The 20049-nt window shown below is 44.4% G+C and overlaps 3 protein-coding genes and 2 long non-coding RNA genes across 6 annotated transcripts; 2 read left to right on the top strand and 3 right to left on the bottom strand.

Annotated features, from left to right (window-relative positions):
* Nucleotides 1-163: 163 nt before the first annotated feature.
* nt5c3a (5'-nucleotidase, cytosolic IIIA) lies at nucleotides 164-5352 on the bottom strand. 2 transcript variants are annotated; one of them, XM_049729948.2, is made up of 8 exons: nucleotides 5138-5352; nucleotides 2611-2709; nucleotides 2439-2508; nucleotides 2235-2367; nucleotides 2056-2145; nucleotides 1818-1980; nucleotides 1425-1625; nucleotides 164-1361 (listed from the first exon to the last, which is right to left on the bottom strand). In XM_049729948.2, the coding sequence occupies exons 1-8, from the start codon at nucleotides 5273-5275 to the stop codon at nucleotides 1260-1262; spliced, it is 996 nt and encodes a 331-aa protein (XP_049585905.1). In that variant the 5' UTR covers nucleotides 5276-5352; the 3' UTR covers nucleotides 164-1259. The 2 variants fall into 2 exon arrangements, with proteins under 2 accessions (XP_049585905.1, XP_049585906.1); XM_049729949.2 differs by lacking the exon at nucleotides 5138-5352 and adding an exon at nucleotides 3121-3277.
* Nucleotides 2685-6979, top strand: LOC125974970 (uncharacterized). The gene is made up of 2 exons (XR_007483804.1): nucleotides 2685-2831; nucleotides 6442-6979. It is a non-coding gene; the product is annotated as an uncharacterized lncRNA (long non-coding RNA).
* On the bottom strand, nucleotides 5736-7774 carry dctn3 (dynactin 3 (p22)). The gene is made up of 7 exons (XM_049729951.2): nucleotides 7591-7774; nucleotides 6980-7064; nucleotides 6825-6911; nucleotides 6661-6744; nucleotides 6538-6596; nucleotides 6403-6462; nucleotides 5736-6207 (listed from the first exon to the last, which is right to left on the bottom strand). The coding sequence occupies exons 1-7, from the start codon at nucleotides 7690-7692 to the stop codon at nucleotides 6121-6123; spliced, it is 564 nt and encodes a 187-aa protein (XP_049585908.1). The 5' UTR covers nucleotides 7693-7774; the 3' UTR covers nucleotides 5736-6120.
* Nucleotides 7775-7948: 174 nt separating this feature from the next.
* Nucleotides 7949-18983, top strand: atg5 (ATG5 autophagy related 5 homolog (S. cerevisiae)). Its single transcript, XM_049729434.1, has 8 exons — nucleotides 7949-8053; nucleotides 8406-8603; nucleotides 8677-8804; nucleotides 9102-9180; nucleotides 9279-9441; nucleotides 9604-9698; nucleotides 14888-15005; nucleotides 17979-18983. The coding sequence occupies exons 2-8, from the start codon at nucleotides 8496-8498 to the stop codon at nucleotides 18113-18115; spliced, it is 828 nt and encodes a 275-aa protein (XP_049585391.1). The 5' UTR covers nucleotides 7949-8053; nucleotides 8406-8495; the 3' UTR covers nucleotides 18116-18983.
* LOC125974729 (uncharacterized) lies at nucleotides 10422-12137 on the bottom strand. Its single transcript, XR_007483714.1, has 2 exons — nucleotides 11032-12137; nucleotides 10422-10677 (listed from the first exon to the last, which is right to left on the bottom strand). It is a non-coding gene; the product is annotated as an uncharacterized lncRNA (long non-coding RNA).
* Nucleotides 18984-20049: the final 1066 nt, after the last annotated feature.

Raw genomic sequence — 20049 nt, 5'->3', positions numbered from 1 at the left:
CAGATGTTTTTGTTCTTGTTCCTAACTATCAATTTGTGCCACGTCAAAGAAGCCTATAGAGGCGGGTTGTAGTTTGGCGTTTTGCTGCCGCCTTGTGGCCTTCTAATGAATTGCAACCACTTTCAAAACTCCTTTCGTTACAAAACAGTCAAGTAAAACGTGGTCATAATACAATGTTATATTTCATTTCTAATTCACACCATCAGAGAAAGAAACAAAAACAATCGGCTTATAAAAATACAACACATGACTCTACTTTTGAAAACATTTCCACACAAGGTCCACAGACACGATGACATTATTCCCTGTTTCAATGATATACAGAATAAGGAAATGTTTCCTTCTGTTCTTTGCTGAGAAAAGGCAACATGCAGGTGATAGCAGCACATGTAAAACACAAAGCAAAAAAAAAAAATTACGTTCTTTTCACGATGTTGAACTTTGGTGTGTGGATTTCTGCCCGTTTTGACGATGTAGAATAAAGTGCTTCTTCTAAGCAGAGGGGGCTTTAAAAGGCTGAACGAAAGTAAACATGGCTTTTTTTTTTTGTGTGTGTGTTTGTTTGATACATCATACTGACTCAAACATGCGCATATGTTAACTAACAGCTATCTTAAAGTGCATTTCTTCAAATCACATCCTCCCAAAGTCAATCAAGGACATCCGTTTTCATTTCCGTTCGAATCATTTTCCAAGGTCCTCCTGCTTCTTCCTGGTCCGTTACACACGTTATGGTACACAAAGACAACCATAGAAAAAAACAAATACAGTGTCCCAGGTTTGCCTCTTATTTCGAGAACTGAGTCTTCTGGATGTTACGCAATAGCTTCCCATTCCTTGAAGGCAAGAAAGTGAGAGCTGGCGCAAAGGAATACTTTAAAAAGTGTATTTTCGTTTTGGATGTGTTGCTGCTCTGTGTGTATTAAAGAAGCTGATGTTTGTTTCTAATTAGCTTGACGTCATGCTAATTTCCGCAGATTTTTATCTTTAAAAAAAAAAAAAAAAATCAATGCTGTACAGTGAACCCCGATAGAGATCAAGCCCGATTATGGGTATTGAAAATAATCGCAAAAAAATCCTGAACCCCAAATTTGTGGCGGTTCACTGTCCTGCAGTGTGATGCGCTGTCCACGAGATGAAGTGAGAGTGCGTCACAAAAACCCAAAAGTTGTGCTGCGTATTTAAAAGTGTCCATGTACAAAGGCGTTGAAGTAGGCATGGGACTAAAAAAAAAAAGGGGGGGTGGTCCAAAGAGGAAGTTAGAGGACCTTCTGGAGGATGGCGTTGGGTACTTCCAAGGTCTCGTCCTTCACCAGGACGATGTCGTAAGAGTCCAAATATTTATCCAGACGCTCCTCCACCTACCGAGGAACCCGAGGTTACACGAAAGGAAGACATGACACAGAATAGCACTCTCTTCCAACCTTGTCGTTGAGGAAGCCGACTTTGAGGATGTTCTCCACGTTGGGCACGCCGTCGGCCATGCTAAGGTCGCCCAGCGAGTCTCCCATCAGGATGATGTTGCAGTTTTCCTTCAGCTGCTTGAAGTAGTCGGTGTTGCGCAGGGCGCCGTCGTGCTTGTTGTACACGTGGATGAGCTCGCCTTTGAATCCTCGCAGCACGCCCTGCAACGATAACCACGTGCAAGACTCTGAAATACATTTTTGATATCGTTCCTATTCTGTGTGTGATAAATTAGCAGTTGTATGCTAAATTCCATTAGCCTGTCTATGTCGTTTCCCATTATATGTTAGCATAAAGCTAGTACTTTTTAAATATGCAATGTGTCTTTTTTTATGTCATTTTTATGAACTCACGTTGTCGTCAAAGTCCATAAAGTTGGACACCACCTTGACGTTGGGGTGGTAGACGCCCGCCTGGCGGATGATCTCCTCCAAGACGTCCCCCAGGCCGGCAGAGAAGATGAAGACGGGAACGTTGTGCTGGTGCAGCCGGTCGAAGAACTGCTCGAAGCCTTCCCTAGAAAATAAATCAAAAATCATTTTTTAATTTGCTTCTTTTTTTTTTTTTTTTTTTTTGGGGTGGGGGTGGTACCTGAGTGCGGCGTCAGAGTCCCGCACCACTTGGGGCAGTTTGTCCTTCTCTAACCTCTGCTCCACTAAAAGCGTGTGTGACTTGAAATACCTGAACACACACACGGGCAGAACATCAAATACGATGACGCAACATTACGGTCTCGGGAATTGCGTACGACGTGAAGCCAAGCAGCTCACCACTCCACCATGAAGGGGTATTTCTCCTCCATGGTGAGGTTGGGGTCGATCTCGATGGGGTAGTACTTGTTCTTGAGCTGCAGGAGCTTCTGGCGACATTCCTCCGTCACCAGGCTGCAGTTGTCGATGATGTCTGGGAGCGAGAACATCCACGTGTTACAGCTACACGCTCAAACTGGAGGTTTTATCGCGACGTGGACTCACTGTGGCACGTTGGAGAACGTTTGCCGTTGATGGCGAACTTGCTTAGCGTCATGTCAAAGTCAGTGATGACCTGCGAGGGGAGGACCAAGTGAAGACCAATTGGGGTCATGGCTGTATATATCAAATGCTGTACTTGCACGTCATCACCAGCAGGTGTCAGAGTAGTACCCACCTGAAGTTTGGAGGCTCCTCCCTTAATGAGGCCGCAGATGATCTGCTCCACCCTCTCGGGGTCTCTCATGTGCACCGTCTTCTTCTCGAACTGAGGCATCTGAAAGCGGGACAGGAGACGACATCACTGGAGTGACAAGATTCGAAGTGATTGCATCGTGCCTGACCGCGCCTCGATTTCATATACGACGTTAGCGACAAGACCAGGAGCATGATGAAGAGGTATGTTGGAGGATATGTTCCGTCTTGCCATGAAGTAACGTTTCATAAACTAAACACACCTCCAAGTCCTTGTTGTCGGGCAGAAAAAACATATCCAAATATAGTCGAATACTATTGGCTCCTCGATAATTATTTTTGTACAATGTAAACTAATTTCAAGTGTCATTCTGAGGGAGCCGTGGGGCATTACGTTACCTCAAGATTAAAAGTTGATGATTAAGCTGCAGTTATAGAAGGGCGACAGTTGACACACTTACACACACACACACACACACACACACACACTTACCGCCAGGCTGTGTAGTCTGTGGAAAACAAGAGCGAAGAAAAGAATGTGTGGCTAAAGCGCCTTTATATACTTGTAGAAGGCGGGGAGGGGAGCGAACGAGATCCCGCCCTTACGCACACACTTAACATTTGATCCATGTCAACACAAACTCACACACTCACACCAGTGTGTATAAATAGAAATGTGAAGAAGTGTGGGGGGGGGAAATGAGGTTGTAATCTGCCCTTGTTGTCATGTTACCTTTGACTTTACGCTCAATGACAGCATCTGCTGAACACGCACGTTTGAAGCACACACACATTACTCGAGCGGCAACGAAAGGCTTAAGGTCAGGTTAAGCGTCATTGTATGTGTCTCATTACACACACACACATTGTGCAGACATATAAATAAACACTGCTGCTACTTAGCATATCCAACAACAACATCCTGATATGTCTGGGTCGAGTTGAGCAGAACGACAAGGATGCAAATGCGAGCCAAGAGGAATGTTTCACATAGGTTGAGGCAATAAGTAGGTCAAAGCTCTCCGGTTACACCACGATAACATACATGGACCATATTGCATCAGCCAGAGCTTCTGCATCTGTTTACAATAAACAGTGGACGCACATACCGCCCGTAAATAGTCAATAAAAACATCTTGAGAAATAACAAGAGTTTTAATTCTGTGCGTGTGGAAGTTACAGGTGGCTTTCAGTTCAATGTGAATTTTATTGCACTTGTTTATAAGTTGTTGGTTTTTTTCCCCCCATAAAAAAAAAACAGTTTCTGGCCATTTGAGAATTTGGGGGTAAAAAAACTAAAAGTGCATGCATGACTGATATATATTTATCTAGAATATAAAGGCCTTAAATATTGCCTTGTGGGGAGGCCGTTCCGGTTGCCATGGTGACCGCCATCTGGTGCTACTGATAGGGGTGAGGGAGGACAAGGTTAAGTTCAGAGCTCTTAATATTCCATTTAAAAACCATTCCGACGGTTGCATACAGATTTGTGACAGCAGCACCCTCTGCTGGTTACCAACGGTATCTCTGAACTTTTTTTTTTTCCCCCTATCTTAACGTTCTAACTTTTTTTTCCATATTACTCCACTTTTCCTCATCATATTTTGGAGCTGCCGTTAGGACAAACCAAAAAAATTTTTTGACATTCACTGAATTTTATTTTGTTATTGTGCAACCCAAGCATGCTGCAGCTCACATGACCAGCGACACAATTTGTGTCCTCCTTTGTGTTGTTGGTCTTGCATGCGTCTCTTTTGTCCCCCGAGCACGCGACTGCCGAGGGCGACCAGACGCCGGTGACTCACAGATGACAGGAATGTCAAATTCTAAGTGGTAGGGCAGGGCTGAATACCTCCTACATGAATCATATATATACATAAAGGAGGGCGGCGGGGCCTGCTGCTGCAGATATAAATTAACTACACATACATTAAGTTAAAACTAAATAACACACTTTTAATAGCTCAGCTGTGATTGACTGTGCAAGTGTTGTAACCACCTCCATTGATTCCTGTGCTTGGTGGTTTACTGCTAGCAGCATGACATGCATGTCCGACAATTGAAGCAGTAAGTACCGATGGGCAAAAAACACAACCGGGGGCTCACTGTCACCTCAAAAGCTTCTTATGTGCTTGTGTAGAATAAAAAGCTAGCTGCAAGTGACCTCTAAAACAGCTGCTGTGCTGATATTGGGGAGTCATCCGCGCGTGCGTGAAACAACACTAAAGTCACCTTTGTTAAGGAAACGAAACAGCCTCTGGCCTCCTTCAAAATAAATTTGTGCGGTCCAATATGTATAAAATAATGTGGAATGTACTGATAAAGGCGGCAGCTGATTTCGTTACATTAAAAAACATTAGAATTTCATATGATGTAAGTTGTCGTCTTGCTAGGATAGACGTGAAAATATCAAGGTTTTATTTTGAAATCAAGTTTTGGCTACTTCCTGCGCATGCCACTTGCTAACTTGACGCTCCCCCGTGTAGCTGTAATGTAGCTTCCAAACTCACCATTTCGATGATTCTTGTCTTTTTGCCCGCTCGCTTCTTCTTGGCGACGATGTATTGGGCCAGAACTACGCCGCCGAACAGGGCGCACACGCTCGCGCTAGCCGCGGCGCCCACTTTGACGACGGCTGTCCGATCCATAGCGGCACGATCGGAAGTCCGCCGCCTTCGCCAAGATGAATCCTCGTGTGAAGTTCCCTTCTCGTTTGGTTGGCGCTCGCGCGCTTGCTGGTGACGTCACTGGCAACAATATGGGGCTGTTTCCGGACTGGCACGCGCATAGCCAAAATCCGCGTAAAAATAGAAAATAATAACTCAGTTAAATTATTTTTCTGTTTTGTCTAATCAAGTAAATGTGGTTGAGGTGAAGAGTGATTCCACCAATTTTTTCCTTGTATTTTTGAGAGGTGTTTGAAGCCAGAAAAGTGTCATTCAAAATTACTATAATCTTTCGCCATGTCTCTAATTGGCTTTTTTTCCCCCAACAAAATTAAAAAATTGAATGAACATCCTCCAAAGATCAGCAATTCCACAATTGCTGACTGGGGATACTGTATTACAGTGAAATAGAGAAGTCATACTTGGCACAGGAAAACAGAAGTCCAATAAAAACTTTTTTATTTGATTAACCGCAGTCACGTTGTGACGTATTGAAACAAACAGAGGCATTGTCCATGTCAGGAGACGAACGGACAGGAAAAAAATAATGCAGGTCAGGTGCTCAAAGTCTTATGACTCAACTTGCAGGAGATGAGCTGGAATGCGAGTAAATCTAACAAATTACAGTAAGAGTAGCATGAGTACAAATAAATAAATAAGAGCAGGGTGACTCAGAGCTGTCATGTGAGGGGAGTAAAATCTTCCAGACAGCTGATGAAGAGTCATGTGCCTTGTGTTGTTTCGTTTTGTTTTCTTCAGGCTAGCAACTCAACACTTCCCAAATCGCGTTGTATTTTTTCCACGTCATAAAGCTACACAAATGGGAGTTACTCCACGGGCCGGATGCCCTTGGCCTCCTCCAGCTTCCTCAGGTTCTCGTCCCACTGGGTGAACTGCTTGGACAGCAGGAACATCTGACAATACAAAGACATTGTTTACATTTTTTTTTTTTACAGAAATGAATGTCCAGCTTGTAGTTTTTTCTTATGTTTTGTGTTTTAAATTAGTAGTACATATTTTACACTGGTTTTACATGTAAAAGAATTAGGTCACGCTAACAGGCTTTTTTTTAGTTCCTCAGTTATGCTTTATGGTATTTGTAGAAGTACCATTTTGTTGTATTCCTCAAAAAGCTTCTTTACTTCCAGCGACTGAACATCCGCCTGGTCCTGTAACAGAGCCGACAGTGAGCTCTCCGAAGGCAAAACCCAAACGACAGAACATGGTGTGCATCTTTCTTCTACCTGCTGTTTGATATGAATTTGGGAGAGACGCTGGAGCTTGGTCGAGTGCTCGGGAACATCTGGAAGACAAACGCTGTTACTATTTACATTCTGACAAATAACACGACAACAAAACGGGGTTACCTCGGATGTAGGTGCTCTCCAGCAGCGGCTGCAAGTTGCTGGCCTGCTCCAGCAAAGCAGCCTGGGAAATCAGGAAGTCCTCCTCTGTAGGCCACATGATAGTAAGTTAAAAAATCCATGTCCAAGTTAAGATAATTCAGCATTTGTATTTTTGCATTTCTCACCGGCGAGAATAAACTCCAGCTTCATGGTGTCGGGCACGGCCATGTGGTCGGTGAACTGAGGGTCCAGGTACTTCATCAGGTCCTCAACTGCGCAAATATAAAAAGTCAGTAGAAGCTGAAGCTAATCTGTTTTTAATAAAGGCTGTGTGACTCACTCTTCTTGTGCAGGATCTTGACTCGCTCCCTCTTATTGGCCGTGTTGGTCAGGCCAGCTTGAATTCTTGCGAGGGACTCAGCACACTGCAAAACAGAAGACAATTATTAATGACATTAAGCTCTCAGTTTGTAAATGCATTAGTTACGAGAAAGCAAGCACACAAAAAGCAGCCACTGTAGCAGGACTTTAAATGTTGGATCATATGACACCGCACCAAGATTGCTTTAAGCTACAGATAGGTCAACTTTGCTTTAGTTGAACAAATTGTATCGAAAGAAGATCAACTTTCACCCCGATATACGCGATCTGACAATTTAACACTAATTTAAATACACGTTGATTGCTAAAAACTAACTCCCCCAATCTATTGTGACCAGCTAAATCTAACTAGCTTGACACCGACGTTAAAACATATCACTAACATGACATTAAGGAAACTACACAACACACCGCACAAAAATACCACAATTCTGAAATACTGCACACTGATTCGTGTAAATATTGGACATTGGGAAAAATTATCGGCTATAGTTAGCTTTGCTAGACTCGAAGCTAGTTAGCTTCTTAGCTTGGCCACACCTATAAATAAATATAAACCTGAAAACAAACCTTTAATGGTTTCGAACTTTTATTCCTTCTGTCTCCGTATATACGAGTCTCCAGTGCCTGTAGGCGTATTTCTACATTAGCTACCGCCGCTTGTTTGTCCATTTTCTAAGCTTCTTTTGCCAACAAAACGGGAGGACCCAAACAGCCCTCAATCGCCTCCGTCTTTATCATGCGCAGACGCATATTGATGACGTCACATCGTAGTAAATATTTTAAACGGGTTTTCAAATATTTTAAATGTTTTTAAATGTACAATAAAAGTGGTGCTTCTGCTTAATAGAATAAAAAAATATATTTATTATCAAACTAAATTATTTTGGCGCTTTCGTCAAGTTGCCAGGCGTCTCTAGTGGTCGCTGTTGTCAAAGCATTCTTCTTCGGCTGTCAGTCACCCGGGAATGACAACATCGCTGTAACACTTTTCCTTTCTTCCCTGCCATTTGACCGCAAAACGCCGACAAAAGTAGGCTTTTATCCACTCCTACACACGCGTGACATACTCATTTGTCGTGACAAATTCTGAAAAGCCAAGTCAGTGCCGCGTAACGTTTTTTTTTAAAACACTTCCGCGTAGCTTTTACAGTAGCTATGCTAGCTAGCTTATGTGCTACCACTAGTTTTTCCCTCCTTTTTGTGGCTCACTTAATGAAATAATACAGTCGAAGACGCCGTTTCAATGCATGTCGTTTATTATGTCTTATGTATATTGTATATATTTAATGAGAACAACACCAGTGGAGGATGGATGGTTCCATTTAGGATTGGTGAGGTGAAGTTGCCCAAATAATGTCAAATATGTTTTTCTGGTACGACAGGAAGCTGTGCGCTTCTGGACTTTCGGCTCTGACTTGAGAGGTGTCCAGTCTATATGAGCCTCTGGGAGGGGCAGCAGAAGCAGCAGCAACATGGCAGATGACAAAGACGTGTTAAGAGACGTCTGGTTCGGCCGGATCCCAGCCTGCTTCACTCTCAACCAGGACGAGGTGACTGAGAGAGAGGCGGAGCCTTACTATGTATGTCAAACACTCGTCACTCATCAACTTGTCAGAAGAAGTCAAAGACAGTGAGCTCCTTGTTTTCCCACAGTTGTTGTTGCCCAGGGTGAGCTACCTGACGCTGGTCACGGACAAAGTGAAGAAGCACTTCCTGAAAGTGATGAGGGCTGAAGAAGCGGGAGAGATGTGGTTTGAATATGAAGGGACGCCGCTCAAATGGTGAGGCGATTATGCTGCTTGGTCGAAAATACAAATATTCCAGCTCACTGGCCATTTACATTTTAAAGACTTCTGGGTTATTTGTTGAATTAATTAAGATTTCCTTCCCAGAGAGGTATACATCTTATATGCAATCATCATTCTGGGTGCAATCCCAAATCTATCCACATGGTGTCAGTGTGGCCCCACGCAACAATTAGAATCAATCACAGCCGTAGTAGTTCCAGGAAATACAAATCACAGAGTACATTGCTCTGTATTTAGTTGTTCAAACAGAAATTGATTTTCCAATTTCAGGCACTATCCAATCGGTGTTCTGTTTGACCTCCACGCTTCCAACTCTGTCTTGCCGTGGAGCATCACTGTGCACTTTAAAGTAACGGCTCTCCTTAACTCTCATTTTACATTTCTTAAGTCACTCATTGAGGTAATAAATATGACATGTGGCTAACACAGTTTTTATTACATCATCAGAACTTTCCGAACCAGGACCTTCTCCACTGCATGTGCAGCTCGGTAGTGGAGGCCCACTTCATGTCCAGCATTAAGGAAGCCGATGCGCTCAAACACAAGAGCCAAGTTGTCAACGATATGCAGAAGAAGGACCACAAGCAACTGTGGATGGGCCTGCAGCACGGTGAGGAACACACACGCGCATCTGTCGGGCAAATAAAATGAACATGAACTTATTAACAGTCACGTTGTCCTCGCTCAGATAACGTTCACCTTCTTCTGTTGCCTTCTGACCTGCTCCAACACGCCCACTTCACTTGACAGGTGCGCTTGTGTTTATTTGCAGATAAGTTTGAGCAATTCTGGGCCATGAACAGGAAACTGATGGAGTACCCCACCGAAGAGGGAGGATTCCGATACATCCCCTTCAGAATATATCAGGTCAGTAGCATCCACACGTATTTGATATGAGAAAAAAACCCAAAGGCACACTAGCAAAAAATTAATTAATTCACGCACCAACTCACGGGAAGTGAAATTCAAAATCAAGCGCGGTTGTGAATCACATCGAATAAGAACCTTAAGGGGAAATCACCTCTGAGCAAAGCAGATTCCCGCAATTTCCTGGCACTTTCCACACAGCAGCACATGTTTTGGATGCAGGTTTTTACCTCAAAGCCTCACCTGCTTGTGCAAGCCTTCAGGGCCTTCCCCTGACAGCGACAAACACAGCCTCTTTGTTTCTGACGCTGTCGTAAAAAAAAAAAGCCCCATCACCGCCTTGAAAAAACACGAGCCTGTTTCGGAGAATTGCGTGACGTTACTGTTAAATGAGCAGCTACCGCTCGAAGGCTCTTCCGAGCCTGTGAATATGCTCCAGGGCATTTTGGTGCTTGAAATGTCGGACAAAGTATCGGAACGATAAGGTCAACTCAAATATAAAATGATTGGTCGTCAGCTGAGCCCTGAGCATCTGTGATGTCATTTTTAATTGACAGCAAGTGGGAAAATGGCCGCCCCCTGAGATGGGGGGGATTTTGCAAATGCAATATTAATCATAAAACTATGTTTAGATTCAATTAGATTACATTTTGAAATCAGAAATGACAGCCAAGAAATCAACGCTTCATCGTTACTGCGCCAGTTGTGCTTATTTTGGCAAAATTTCAACGCAAGGACCCGTTTTATTGTAAATGATGCTCAGATCACCACATGACATTCTTGTCTGTCACCCGCCCACGTCACAGTTTCCATCCAGTTGCAAGATCTTCATCTGTACACCAAACAGATGATGTCATCGCTGCTTTTGTGATGACGGGGGCAGGCAGGGCGCTTGATCCGGAGGCGTAAGTGGACAAGCTGCCTCAGGTCGCTTGTCCGCTGCCGCCTCCACTCCTGACTCAGGTGAAAAGTCCCCTGACTGGAGAGACAGAAACCAAAGTGGGGCTGAAAAACAAAATTGAACTGGGTGCAAGAACTTGATTTAGACAAAAGTAGTGCCTTGCTGCTATCCTGTGGCAAATTGGTGGCAGGGTACCGATGCTTCATTTTGACAATGTTGTAGCGTGTTAAGCAGCTTTGGTTTTGACCGGAGTTCTACTTTGTCGAAGTGAGTTGAGGAGCTTCATTTAGACAAAAGTAATGCACCGCCGCCATCTTGTGGTGTCTCTTATTTTGTGACTCATCAGTGTTAAAGTCTCAGTAACATTCAAATTAGGCAGTTTTAATAAATGCTTGATGCGCTTACAAAAAAAAAAAATCCAGGTGAGAATACCTCGGTAGACGTAGAAAATCTGTCCCGAGGTTTTCCCGAGGGTGGGGGCATCGAGCTCATCAACCAGGAAGCCGGGCGACTCCCACATTGAAGGGGGAAATATAACTATAAATCTTCTTGATGCCCGGCGGTCACTGAAGAGTCACGACGAATCCGATGAGAGAATGTGGAACAGATTTGTCTTGGGAAAAACAAGCCGAGCTTTGAGTATCAGGACGTTTGCGGTGTCGGGAAAAGCCCCTCGCTCTCATTGTCGGCCCGCCGGCTCAAAAAAATACTGTCGGCGAGCCGCGCAGATGTGATGCTTTGTTGTTTGCCGTGATTGATCATCCGGCGTGTCACGACGGCTCCGCTGCCTCTCGTCTTTATTCTCTCATCTCGTGTGCCATAAAGCCTTTTAATGCACTTTAGACAAACATTCTTGTGTGCCGCAGTAAAATTTGGCCCTTTAAAGCCACTTTGACACGCCCACTCAGACGGTGCACTTGTCGTCGCCATAAAAGAAAAAAAAAAAAAAAAAAACCTGCCGGCCAGCGATTCTCGGCCCGTGACTCCAAACTTTCCGTTGTTTTGGAAACGAGATGCTAAATATTTACACCCGGCGGAACACTAAGTCAAAGATTGGGAGCAAGATGTTCTCGAAATATTCACTCAGTAAGTCCATCCAGACCAAAGACTTGCTGAACTTGGAATTTTATTTTCGTCTCGTCTAATTAAGTGTTATTAGTTCTTAAGATGCATTGTCGGAAACTTAACTCATTCATCGACGGTTATAGATATTAACCGGGTTGGCAGCGAATGAGTTAATCAGATCTACTCGGATCTGAATCGGACCTCTTCCAAATGTGAACAGTTAACAACTTAATGAACGATAAACACAATTTTGGTCAAGTTAAGAAAACACGATAACGTGACAGGTATGCCGAGCCCGACCGCTAAATATTCACAATCACGAACGAGGAAGACTGGCAGACGAGAGAGAAGGCAAATCCGGCGTTTATCTGGGTCCGACGTGTCGTGACACGGCGCCGGCGCGGAGAAAGTGAACATGGATGCGAGAAGACAGCCGAAATTCCAGAACAAAACCGTCTGGCCCTCAGAAGTCACTCACACACACACACACACGCACGCACGCAGGCAAACACATGCTTGGCATCCTTCAAAGGCAGATTGCGGTCTTTAGTGTAAATAACATGTGCTGCGTTTGATGCCGACAGAATTAATGACAACGGCGAGTCCAAATAACAGAGGGCTCATTTCCGTCTGGCCTGCAGCCGCCGGCCGGGACAAAGAGGCCTCGCCGCCGTCACGTACACTTTTCATTACGCCCAGCGAGCCAGCGTCCGGCCGTCCGTCTCGGGGACGCCCGCTAAATCAACATCTTGCGTCTCTCGCTCGTACTTGGGACCCCGAATTAAATGAAAAATGAAATAAATTCTGACGTCGTTTGACAATTTTGCCGCCATCGGTGCCAAGGCAGTATGTCGATAAGATGAGGAGCAGCGTTTTAGACAAAAGTAGTGCTTTGCTTCCATTGTGTTGGGTCAATTTGGTCCATTTGGTCCATTTTTAAAAAAATGATCCACTCTCATCCAATGTGTTGTTGATAACGGCCTTGCCCTATTCTCAAAACATTGTCAGGTACGCCTCGTTGTTCCCGCTCTGTGACTCAGCAGCCCCCCCCTCTCCCGCCTCTCTGGAAGCTGCGTGCTTAGAAGAAGTTTTATTGCCTCCCAGATATCTCGTAATGGCTCGTCGCGAAGGGGGCGGCGGGCTGACTCGACAGACAATTACAACACGCGGGAATGCTCCGCGCGCTTTTGAAAGATGCCAAAGGCAACGCGTGACGAGAACGTCACGCCGGGCTTTACTGTAAAAACTTCTTAGCGCGGCCGTGACCGCCGACGGACGTGTCGCGATCCGTCTCGACACTAACGGGAACGCCGAGTTATTTTCGACATAATTAATTCCATGTTTCTGCCGTGTGTTGGATTCGTTCCCTTAACCGCATTTCAGATCGTTATCAGTTTGCTGGCATTTGTTCGAACAGACTCTGAATGCAACCAAACCTGAATCGGAGTCCATTTTTATTTACGAGCGGTCGTACCTGTACAGTAAATTCCAGACATACTATGATAGGTAAAAAAAAAACATTTTGACAAAAGATCAAATATCTAGAACTGCTCCATCATCAGATCAGGCGTCTCGAGGCCATTTCGTGACAAGCGGGTGGAATTTTAATTGGCAAATGGACGGACGGGCTCACACAAACGACTCTTGATTGACAGCGCCGTTCGTTCAGCTTATTTGACCGCCATCACTTAGCCGGATTAAATCCCCTCCGCCGAAAATTAGGCTACGTGTTGAGTTCCGCCGCTCTTTTCACCGAGTGAGAGCGAGGTGTCGCCCGGCCAGCTAAGGTGTCGGGGCAGCTCAAAAGAAAGTGTCTTCATCACCTCGGGAAACGATAGCCCCCGCGGAGTGTTTCATTATTCATCGACCGGCCGCGTTTTAAAAATGCATCCCGAGTCGCTGTCACTTAAACGCACTCTCCCTGTTTCGCTCGGGACGACGAGGCGCTCTAAAGCATGCGATGACTCAATCTTTCTGTGTAACGTGGCCTTTGACGCCTTCCACGCCACCTTTGCTCGGCGGTGTGTCGTTACCACGCCGTCACCCGACCTCGCCGCACACTGGTTTCCTTTTCACGTCTCTCATGATTAGAGCCTATCGCGTGTCCCCCCTCGGGATCTTGTTCGACACCTCGGCTCTGGTGTCGACAAGGTGCGACCGGGTCGGCGCCGCCAGGTGCGAAGACCGACGGGCTCCGGCCAAAAAACGCCATCACGATGACACAGCAGCCGTGCTTATTCATTAGCCGCGCTGGACCGCGACCCAACGACATCATCAATCAGTTTTAGATTAGGTTAGCGTGTCTACACCAAACCATCCATCAATCAAGTGTTCCAAATTGGAGGTTACTCATCAAATGCGAAATTAATCCACTCATTCACTCCCATTGACGGATATAGCCGTCAAAGATCCATTTCAACTGGCAGTGAATGAGTTATACGACCGAGTCCATCTTGAACCAAAATCCCGTCTAATTCTTATTTTCGGGGAAAGAGTTTGGCGTGCGAAAGGGGAAAGAATGCTTCTGACCTCTGAACCCCTTGGGGTAGAATCAATAAGCGAAACATGATTAGCGTGATTCATTTAACCTTGAGGCCGGGCCAGTGGCGTTCTTCTGCAGCCCAGTAAACACGTCTGATGACTTCCAGACTGATGCAGATCTGCGCAACATCCCAGCATCTGCAGCAAAAAAAGCAGTCGATGGCTCATGCATCGCTTTCGATCTGCGCCTCGGACTTTCCCCGCGTCGTCTTTCAGCCTTCCGGTTAGCGCAACGCCAAATGTTGGAATGACTCATTTGCATACACGGCGGAATGCTCGGTAGAACCGAACAGGTGCAATCCGGGACGTGGGTGTGTCTGTGGGAAAAAAAGTTTTTTTTCTTCTTCCCTCCTCTTCTCTCAGAGTTCATGTGAGCTATCGATGAGCAGATGCTTCCGGAAAGAAGTGAAACACATGAATGGGCTGGGGATGTGACCAAGCTGAATCATAAACAATTCTTCAAAGTTTTTTCCCCCCCCACAAAATTACAGTCAAACAAAACAAAAACAACCAGGTAACTTAACTCCAATTAGCTTAATGCTAATAAACAATGCAAATCACCATAGACAGGCTAACAAATAGCATCTGTGTCACTGTGTTATATAACCTATTAAGCAAATTATTTGAACACTGTAGGTGCCAAGAACAAAAAAATGACTCTTAATTCTTTCTTTTGTTGCAGACGATGAGTGACAGGCCTTTCATCCAGAAACTCTTTCGACCTGTTTCACCTGAAGGCAACGTTCACACTCTTGGCGACTTGCTCAAAGAAATGTACCCTGCGGCATTCGCTAATGACGGTAGGTAACACACAAACACACACACGGGGATTTACCAGTCCTCTCTCGCCATAAAAAAAAAAAAAAAAAAATCACATTCACCACTATTCGCTTGCTCTTATTAGGGACCTTCTCCGCCTCGCTCCTAATTCCAGCGCATCTCGTCTCGCAGACTTACACGTAAACAGTAAATAAAATCCGAGTGCGCACACGTAGGCGATGTGTGTGTGTGTGGCCCAAATAAAGATGAGAGGAAGCAGCAGCAGTCTAAACACACTGAAGAGAGGAAGTAGATAAGGACACAATGGAGCGTCAGCACAGACGACCCGCAGGAGACTCACCTGCTCGCTGGAGTCTGAGCAATCCCACCTACACACACATACACACAAACACACACATACACACAAACCGCCTCTGCGTCTGGCTGGTTGTCTCATTCACTTTCAATCCACGTCAGCACATAAGCCAATACAAAAAAATATGGTAAATTGTTTAGTTATTTTTATTCTTATCAAGAATGTTTTATTATTATGCGAATAAATTGTACTGATTTAGCTTCTAATCGCTTTATTTAGATTAACTAAATAAGGATGCGTGTTTTTAATGTATATTTCTGACATTAACCACAATAATAGTGTTTTATTAAATAAAAAAATACAAATATAGCTGCATAAAAATTAACTTTTTTTAATTCGTGTATTAATTTTTAAAATGTCACCTGCTTTGAAAAACTTCCAAAAACTTCTAATCGCTTTATTTTGATGAACCAGATACGGATGCGTGTTTTTAATGTATATTTCTGACATTAACCACAATAATAGTGTTTTAAGAAATAAAAAATACAAATATAGTTGCATAGAAATAATTAACTTTTTTTTAATTCATGTGTATTCATTTTTAAAATGTCACCTGCTTTGAAAAACTTCAAAAAAGTTTTTGTATATTAACAAATTCAACTTCATTTATAGTGCACTTAAAAAAAAATTAACCACAGCAACAAAGTAAAAAAGAATTGAACATAAAACATCAATACAATGGTAAAAAAATTGTTCTATTTAAAAATGAAACTACTTAAAGGAGATTTTTCCTCCACTTTTTAAAAATCCTTTTCAACACCACATTTTTACTAAATCAATAACTAAACCTTATTAAATCAAATGTGCGTAAAGCTAAAGAATGAAGACAAACAGCCATAATCCAGACTCTCATCTCATTTCCTCCCTCTCGGCTCAGATGTTAAAGATCTTGGCTTCTCCTGATCCAGGAGCCCTTGTTTATCTTTCAAGGTGTCAGTCAGGTGTAGTCCCTTCCTCCAGCTCTTGTCTTCATCCCTCTTTCAAGTCTTTGACATCAAGTCTCCGTCTCTCCTGATCAAGGTGAAAGTGCTCTTTTGTGGCCTGCTCGTCTGGCAGATAGTGGCAGTGTTTGGATTAGAGCCAGCGGGTCGTGTGTTAGCGGCGGGCGGCAGTGGGCTTTGCCTCCGCTATTGTTCCGCACTTCAAATCCCCCCCCCCCCCCCAAACGTGGGGGTCCCCAGAGCTTCTGTGATCTCCAGCACTTCAAATGAGCGTGTTGTGTCTAAGGCTCGGGCGTTTGATTAGATCAAAAAAATCTCAGCCAACTTTTAATTGGTCCAACCAACTCCAAATAATCAATAAACTGTCTAGCGTTTGTCAAAGGGGTTTCCCAGCTCGGCCGTTCCCAGCTTCAGGAGCGTTGTTGAGCAACCTTTTGCCCACGCATGACACATTTGAGACGGCTCGTAAGCCTTTTTTTCCTCTCGGCCGCAGCGCGACACGTCCATTTTTTGTTATTTGCGGAGGAAAGCCCCCGTGCGGCCTGAGTGACTTGCATAGCTCCGCCCCCCTCCACATGCTCGCTCTGAGTTAATTAAAACATCAACTGCCGTGATGTTGATGCTTAGTCAGACCGTGTGCGTGTGTGCGTGTCTAATGTAGCATAAATGTTTGTGTGTGTCTCGAGTGGGCGCGGGGTTAAGCCCGCTGATATTCCCCCCCCCCCCCCCCCCCCGTTTCTCATTCGTAGACTACAACCCACCCACTCGCAAGTGTTTGTGTGTCTGAAAAAGTGCGTGACGTGATACCGCCGTCGGATTTATTGACCCGCATTTAAACTGGAAATTTTCAACAAAAAAGGCCACGCAAAGGCCTATTTAAAAAAAAAAAAAAAAAAAAACAGGGATGGGCGAGTACCAATCATCGGTATCGGTACTGATACCAGTAAGGTATCGGTACTCGCGACGGAGGCCGATACCGGTATCTTGAGGTCGTTTTACAATTTGTAGAACAACTGTAAATAGGTCTAAATTTTAAATATTTTCTGGATTGAAAAATTCTCAATCGGCACTTGGTATCGGTGACTGATCAAGATTTGATAATCGCATTATCAGTCTGTAACAAAGTTGTATTGAACATCCCTAAAAAACAAATTGTCTGTTCGTATACAACACACACACAAACTGACACACACACAGGCAGACACACAAAAGCACAGGCAGCACCAAGTCATCTCAGGAGGGCGTTGTTGCCGAGTGCCAACCGCCACAGCACCCGAAACCTGCTCACTCTCTAAAATCGGCACTCAGTCTGCCGCTTCCGACGTTCCGTAACGGAACGCTGGAGTCTCGCTCGCTCGCTCGCTCTTTGCCGACAACGGTCACTCTGCCGCCGTGCTCTTTATTAGCGGGCCCGTCTTTGCTCGCCGCGTTTGTCGATGCGAAACCGAAAGTGTCAAAGCGAAAGTTGATAATCAACTGCCACCGGCCTGAACATGTTCACCACTTCAAAACCGTTCTCTTCTTGAAGTACGAAGTGAATGTTGATGTTCATTATTGATAATTATTGATTCTTATTTTATTTTTAAATTATTGTTGTGTATCTCCCCTTTGCAGATTTCTTTTTTTATACAAAAACATGATGACCGCAAGTCCTAATATAGTCGATTAAAGTCCGATCCAAATCGTGTGTCCCGCAGGTGAGGAGCGGCGCCACCAGGTGGTGATCCACGGCATCGAGCCGCTGATGGAAACGCCGCTGCAGTGGCTCAGCGAGCACCTCAGCCACCCTGACAACTTTTTGCACATCTGCATAATACCGGCGCCCTCCGACTGAGACCGTTGCCGTGGCAACCAACGCTCAAAATAAACGCTTCCAAAGCGCAGGATGACGACGATGTTCTCCAAAGAACTTTCTCTGATGCGCATCTTCTTCGTGGGACAAATCTGCAGTTTGAGCCCCCGGTAAGGAAAAGCGCTTGAGCATTTATGCAAAATCCTTGAGACTCATTTTTGTCCGACGGGTGAGGACAATGAGCGTACGAGAACATGGACCTTCACCTGGACGTCAAGGATATTGAATAAATACTCAAATACTCTGAAAACGGCCAACAAGCCTTTAATATACGAGGATTTTTTTTCCCCTCTATTGATATTGTAGGCAGAAAATGCTAATTTTTGACCACCAAATAATTTACCCATAATATAATAATAATTTAACTCCCAAATGAGATTTCGAGGTCACAAATTAGCATTAGCCAAGTAGCATTACCCACATTTCTGAAAACAAATTTAACAAACAATAGGAACCCAGACATACTGAAATAACATTTTATTTATTTTGATCTCAACTTGAAAAAGGCTAACAATTTTGGAAACGTTCCGATTTCAAATATCACATGACGGAAAGTTACTAAAAATACTTGTTGTCCATCTAATTCATGTCATTTGAAAGCTGTAAAAAAAAAAAAAGAACTCGCCATTTAGTATCTTGTGACCACTAATTAGCATTTGGTGCGCCCGACATATCGATATCATAGCCATCATTTTGACTTTTTCATGTCGCAGCCTCTGTAGTTTCACGACCACTTCAATGTCACTTTTTCTACGCCCACTTTGTTCTTCTGTCCTTCACGTGTTCCCTCACTTTGGTCCGAGACAACAATAAACAGCCGCCTTGTTTACGCGGTCGCCTCACTTCTCCATTTAGCTCCTCTTTGTCTGTTACTTCACTCGCTCGCCTTTGTTGATATCTCCCCCCCTTCCTCCTCCTCGCATCTTCTCCAGCCAACATCACGCGGTGTCCCCGTGTGGAGATGGCCGAGGCCCAGCCAGACTGGACTGACTTTGTTGCGTGTCACCAATGACTCACGAGCATCCCAATATGTGCGTGTTCAGTAAACGGGGGGGGCCGTTCGGACAAATCGTCGGTTGCGCAATTTCTTTCTTCCACCGCCGAGCGCTTTCAACCGTTCTTTTTTTAATCATGTATTTGTGTTCCGACACGCCGGCTTTGAAGCTTCTTCTTCTCCGTGTGCCCCTCCTCCTCCTTCATCTCGCCAGTTTAATGACCCCCCCCCGCCATACAAGTCATTTGTACCCCCGCTCGCTAATGAGCCCACTAAACTGTCTTGTCAGACGAGCCTGTGGCTGCTCCGCGACGCTCTGATGAGTACGCGTACATAATTACAGACAGCAGTTATGGCCCCCCCCCCGGGGGCTTGTAACCGAGTACAAATACTTTGGTACTGCATTTAGTATTTATTTTTCTATCCACTTTTTCCCGATATATGAAAGCAAACTCCAAATAAGCTTTTTTTTTCAATTTAAGCAGAGAATGACACAGAAACCCAAAGCACTACTTTTGTCTAATTGAAGCTCCTCAACCCACTTCAATATACGCCGCCAAGTAAAGCACTACTTTTGTCTGAATAAAACTTCTCAAATTCAAAATAGTTATGAGGCTCCTCAACTCGCGTCAATATAGTCCTAGGTACCACAAAAGCAAAGCACTGCTTTTGTCTAAATGAAGCTTCTCAATATGGCGACAAAAAGCACTTTGTCTAATTGACCCCGAGTGTGCACGTATTATTTATTTTGTTTTTCTTAACTTAATAGTTGGATCAGCACTTTTACTTTTCTGCTTCAGTACCCGTACTTGTCGTTACGAATACTTTTCCCGGCCACGCTTGCATTTCGAAACTGCTAATTTATAGCGCATGTGTTTAAAATGATGTCACGGACCATGTCATCACGGCAGAGTGGTCGCCG

Source organism: Syngnathus scovelli, chromosome 9, assembly GCF_024217435.2.
Source record: "Syngnathus scovelli strain Florida chromosome 9, RoL_Ssco_1.2, whole genome shotgun sequence".
NCBI lineage: Eukaryota > Metazoa > Chordata > Actinopteri > Syngnathiformes > Syngnathidae > Syngnathus > Syngnathus scovelli.
The sequence above is the reverse complement of the archived record's forward strand: the minus strand, read 5'-3'. Positions and strand labels throughout refer to the sequence as shown.

What these genes read in the sequence shown, in the direction of transcription:
- dctn3 (XM_049729951.2), bottom strand. Translation starts at nt 7,692, where the DNA reads ATGGACAAACAAGCGGCGGTAGCTAATGTAGAAATACGCCTACAGGCA. An exon ending in CAAGATCCTGCACAAGAAGA is followed by an intron (nt 6,912 to 6,979) that starts GTGAGTCACACA and finishes ATATTTGCGCAG; the next exon opens with TTGAGGACCTGATGAAGTAC. An exon ending in AAATTCATATCAAACAGCAG is followed by an intron (nt 6,463 to 6,537) that starts GTAGAAGAAAGA and finishes GCTCTGTTACAG; the next exon opens with GACCAGGCGGATGTTCAGTC.
- atg5 (XM_049729434.1), top strand. Translation starts at nt 8,496, where the DNA reads ATGGCAGATGACAAAGACGTGTTAAGAGACGTCTGGTTCGGCCGGATC. An exon ending in GCATCACTGTGCACTTTAAA is followed by an intron (nt 9,181 to 9,278) that starts GTAACGGCTCTC and finishes TTACATCATCAG; the next exon opens with AACTTTCCGAACCAGGACCT. An exon ending in GTGGATGGGCCTGCAGCACG is followed by an intron (nt 9,442 to 9,603) that starts GTGAGGAACACA and finishes GTTTATTTGCAG; the next exon opens with ATAAGTTTGAGCAATTCTGG.
- nt5c3a (XM_049729948.2), bottom strand. Translation starts at nt 5,275, where the DNA reads ATGGATCGGACAGCCGTCGTCAAAGTGGGCGCCGCGGCTAGCGCGAGC. An exon ending in AGACAAGAATCATCGAAATG is followed by an intron (nt 2,710 to 5,137) that starts GTGAGTTTGGAA and finishes TCCCGCTTTCAG; the next exon opens with ATGCCTCAGTTCGAGAAGAA. An exon ending in ACGTTCTCCAACGTGCCACA is followed by an intron (nt 2,368 to 2,438) that starts GTGAGTCCACGT and finishes TCTCGCTCCCAG; the next exon opens with ACATCATCGACAACTGCAGC.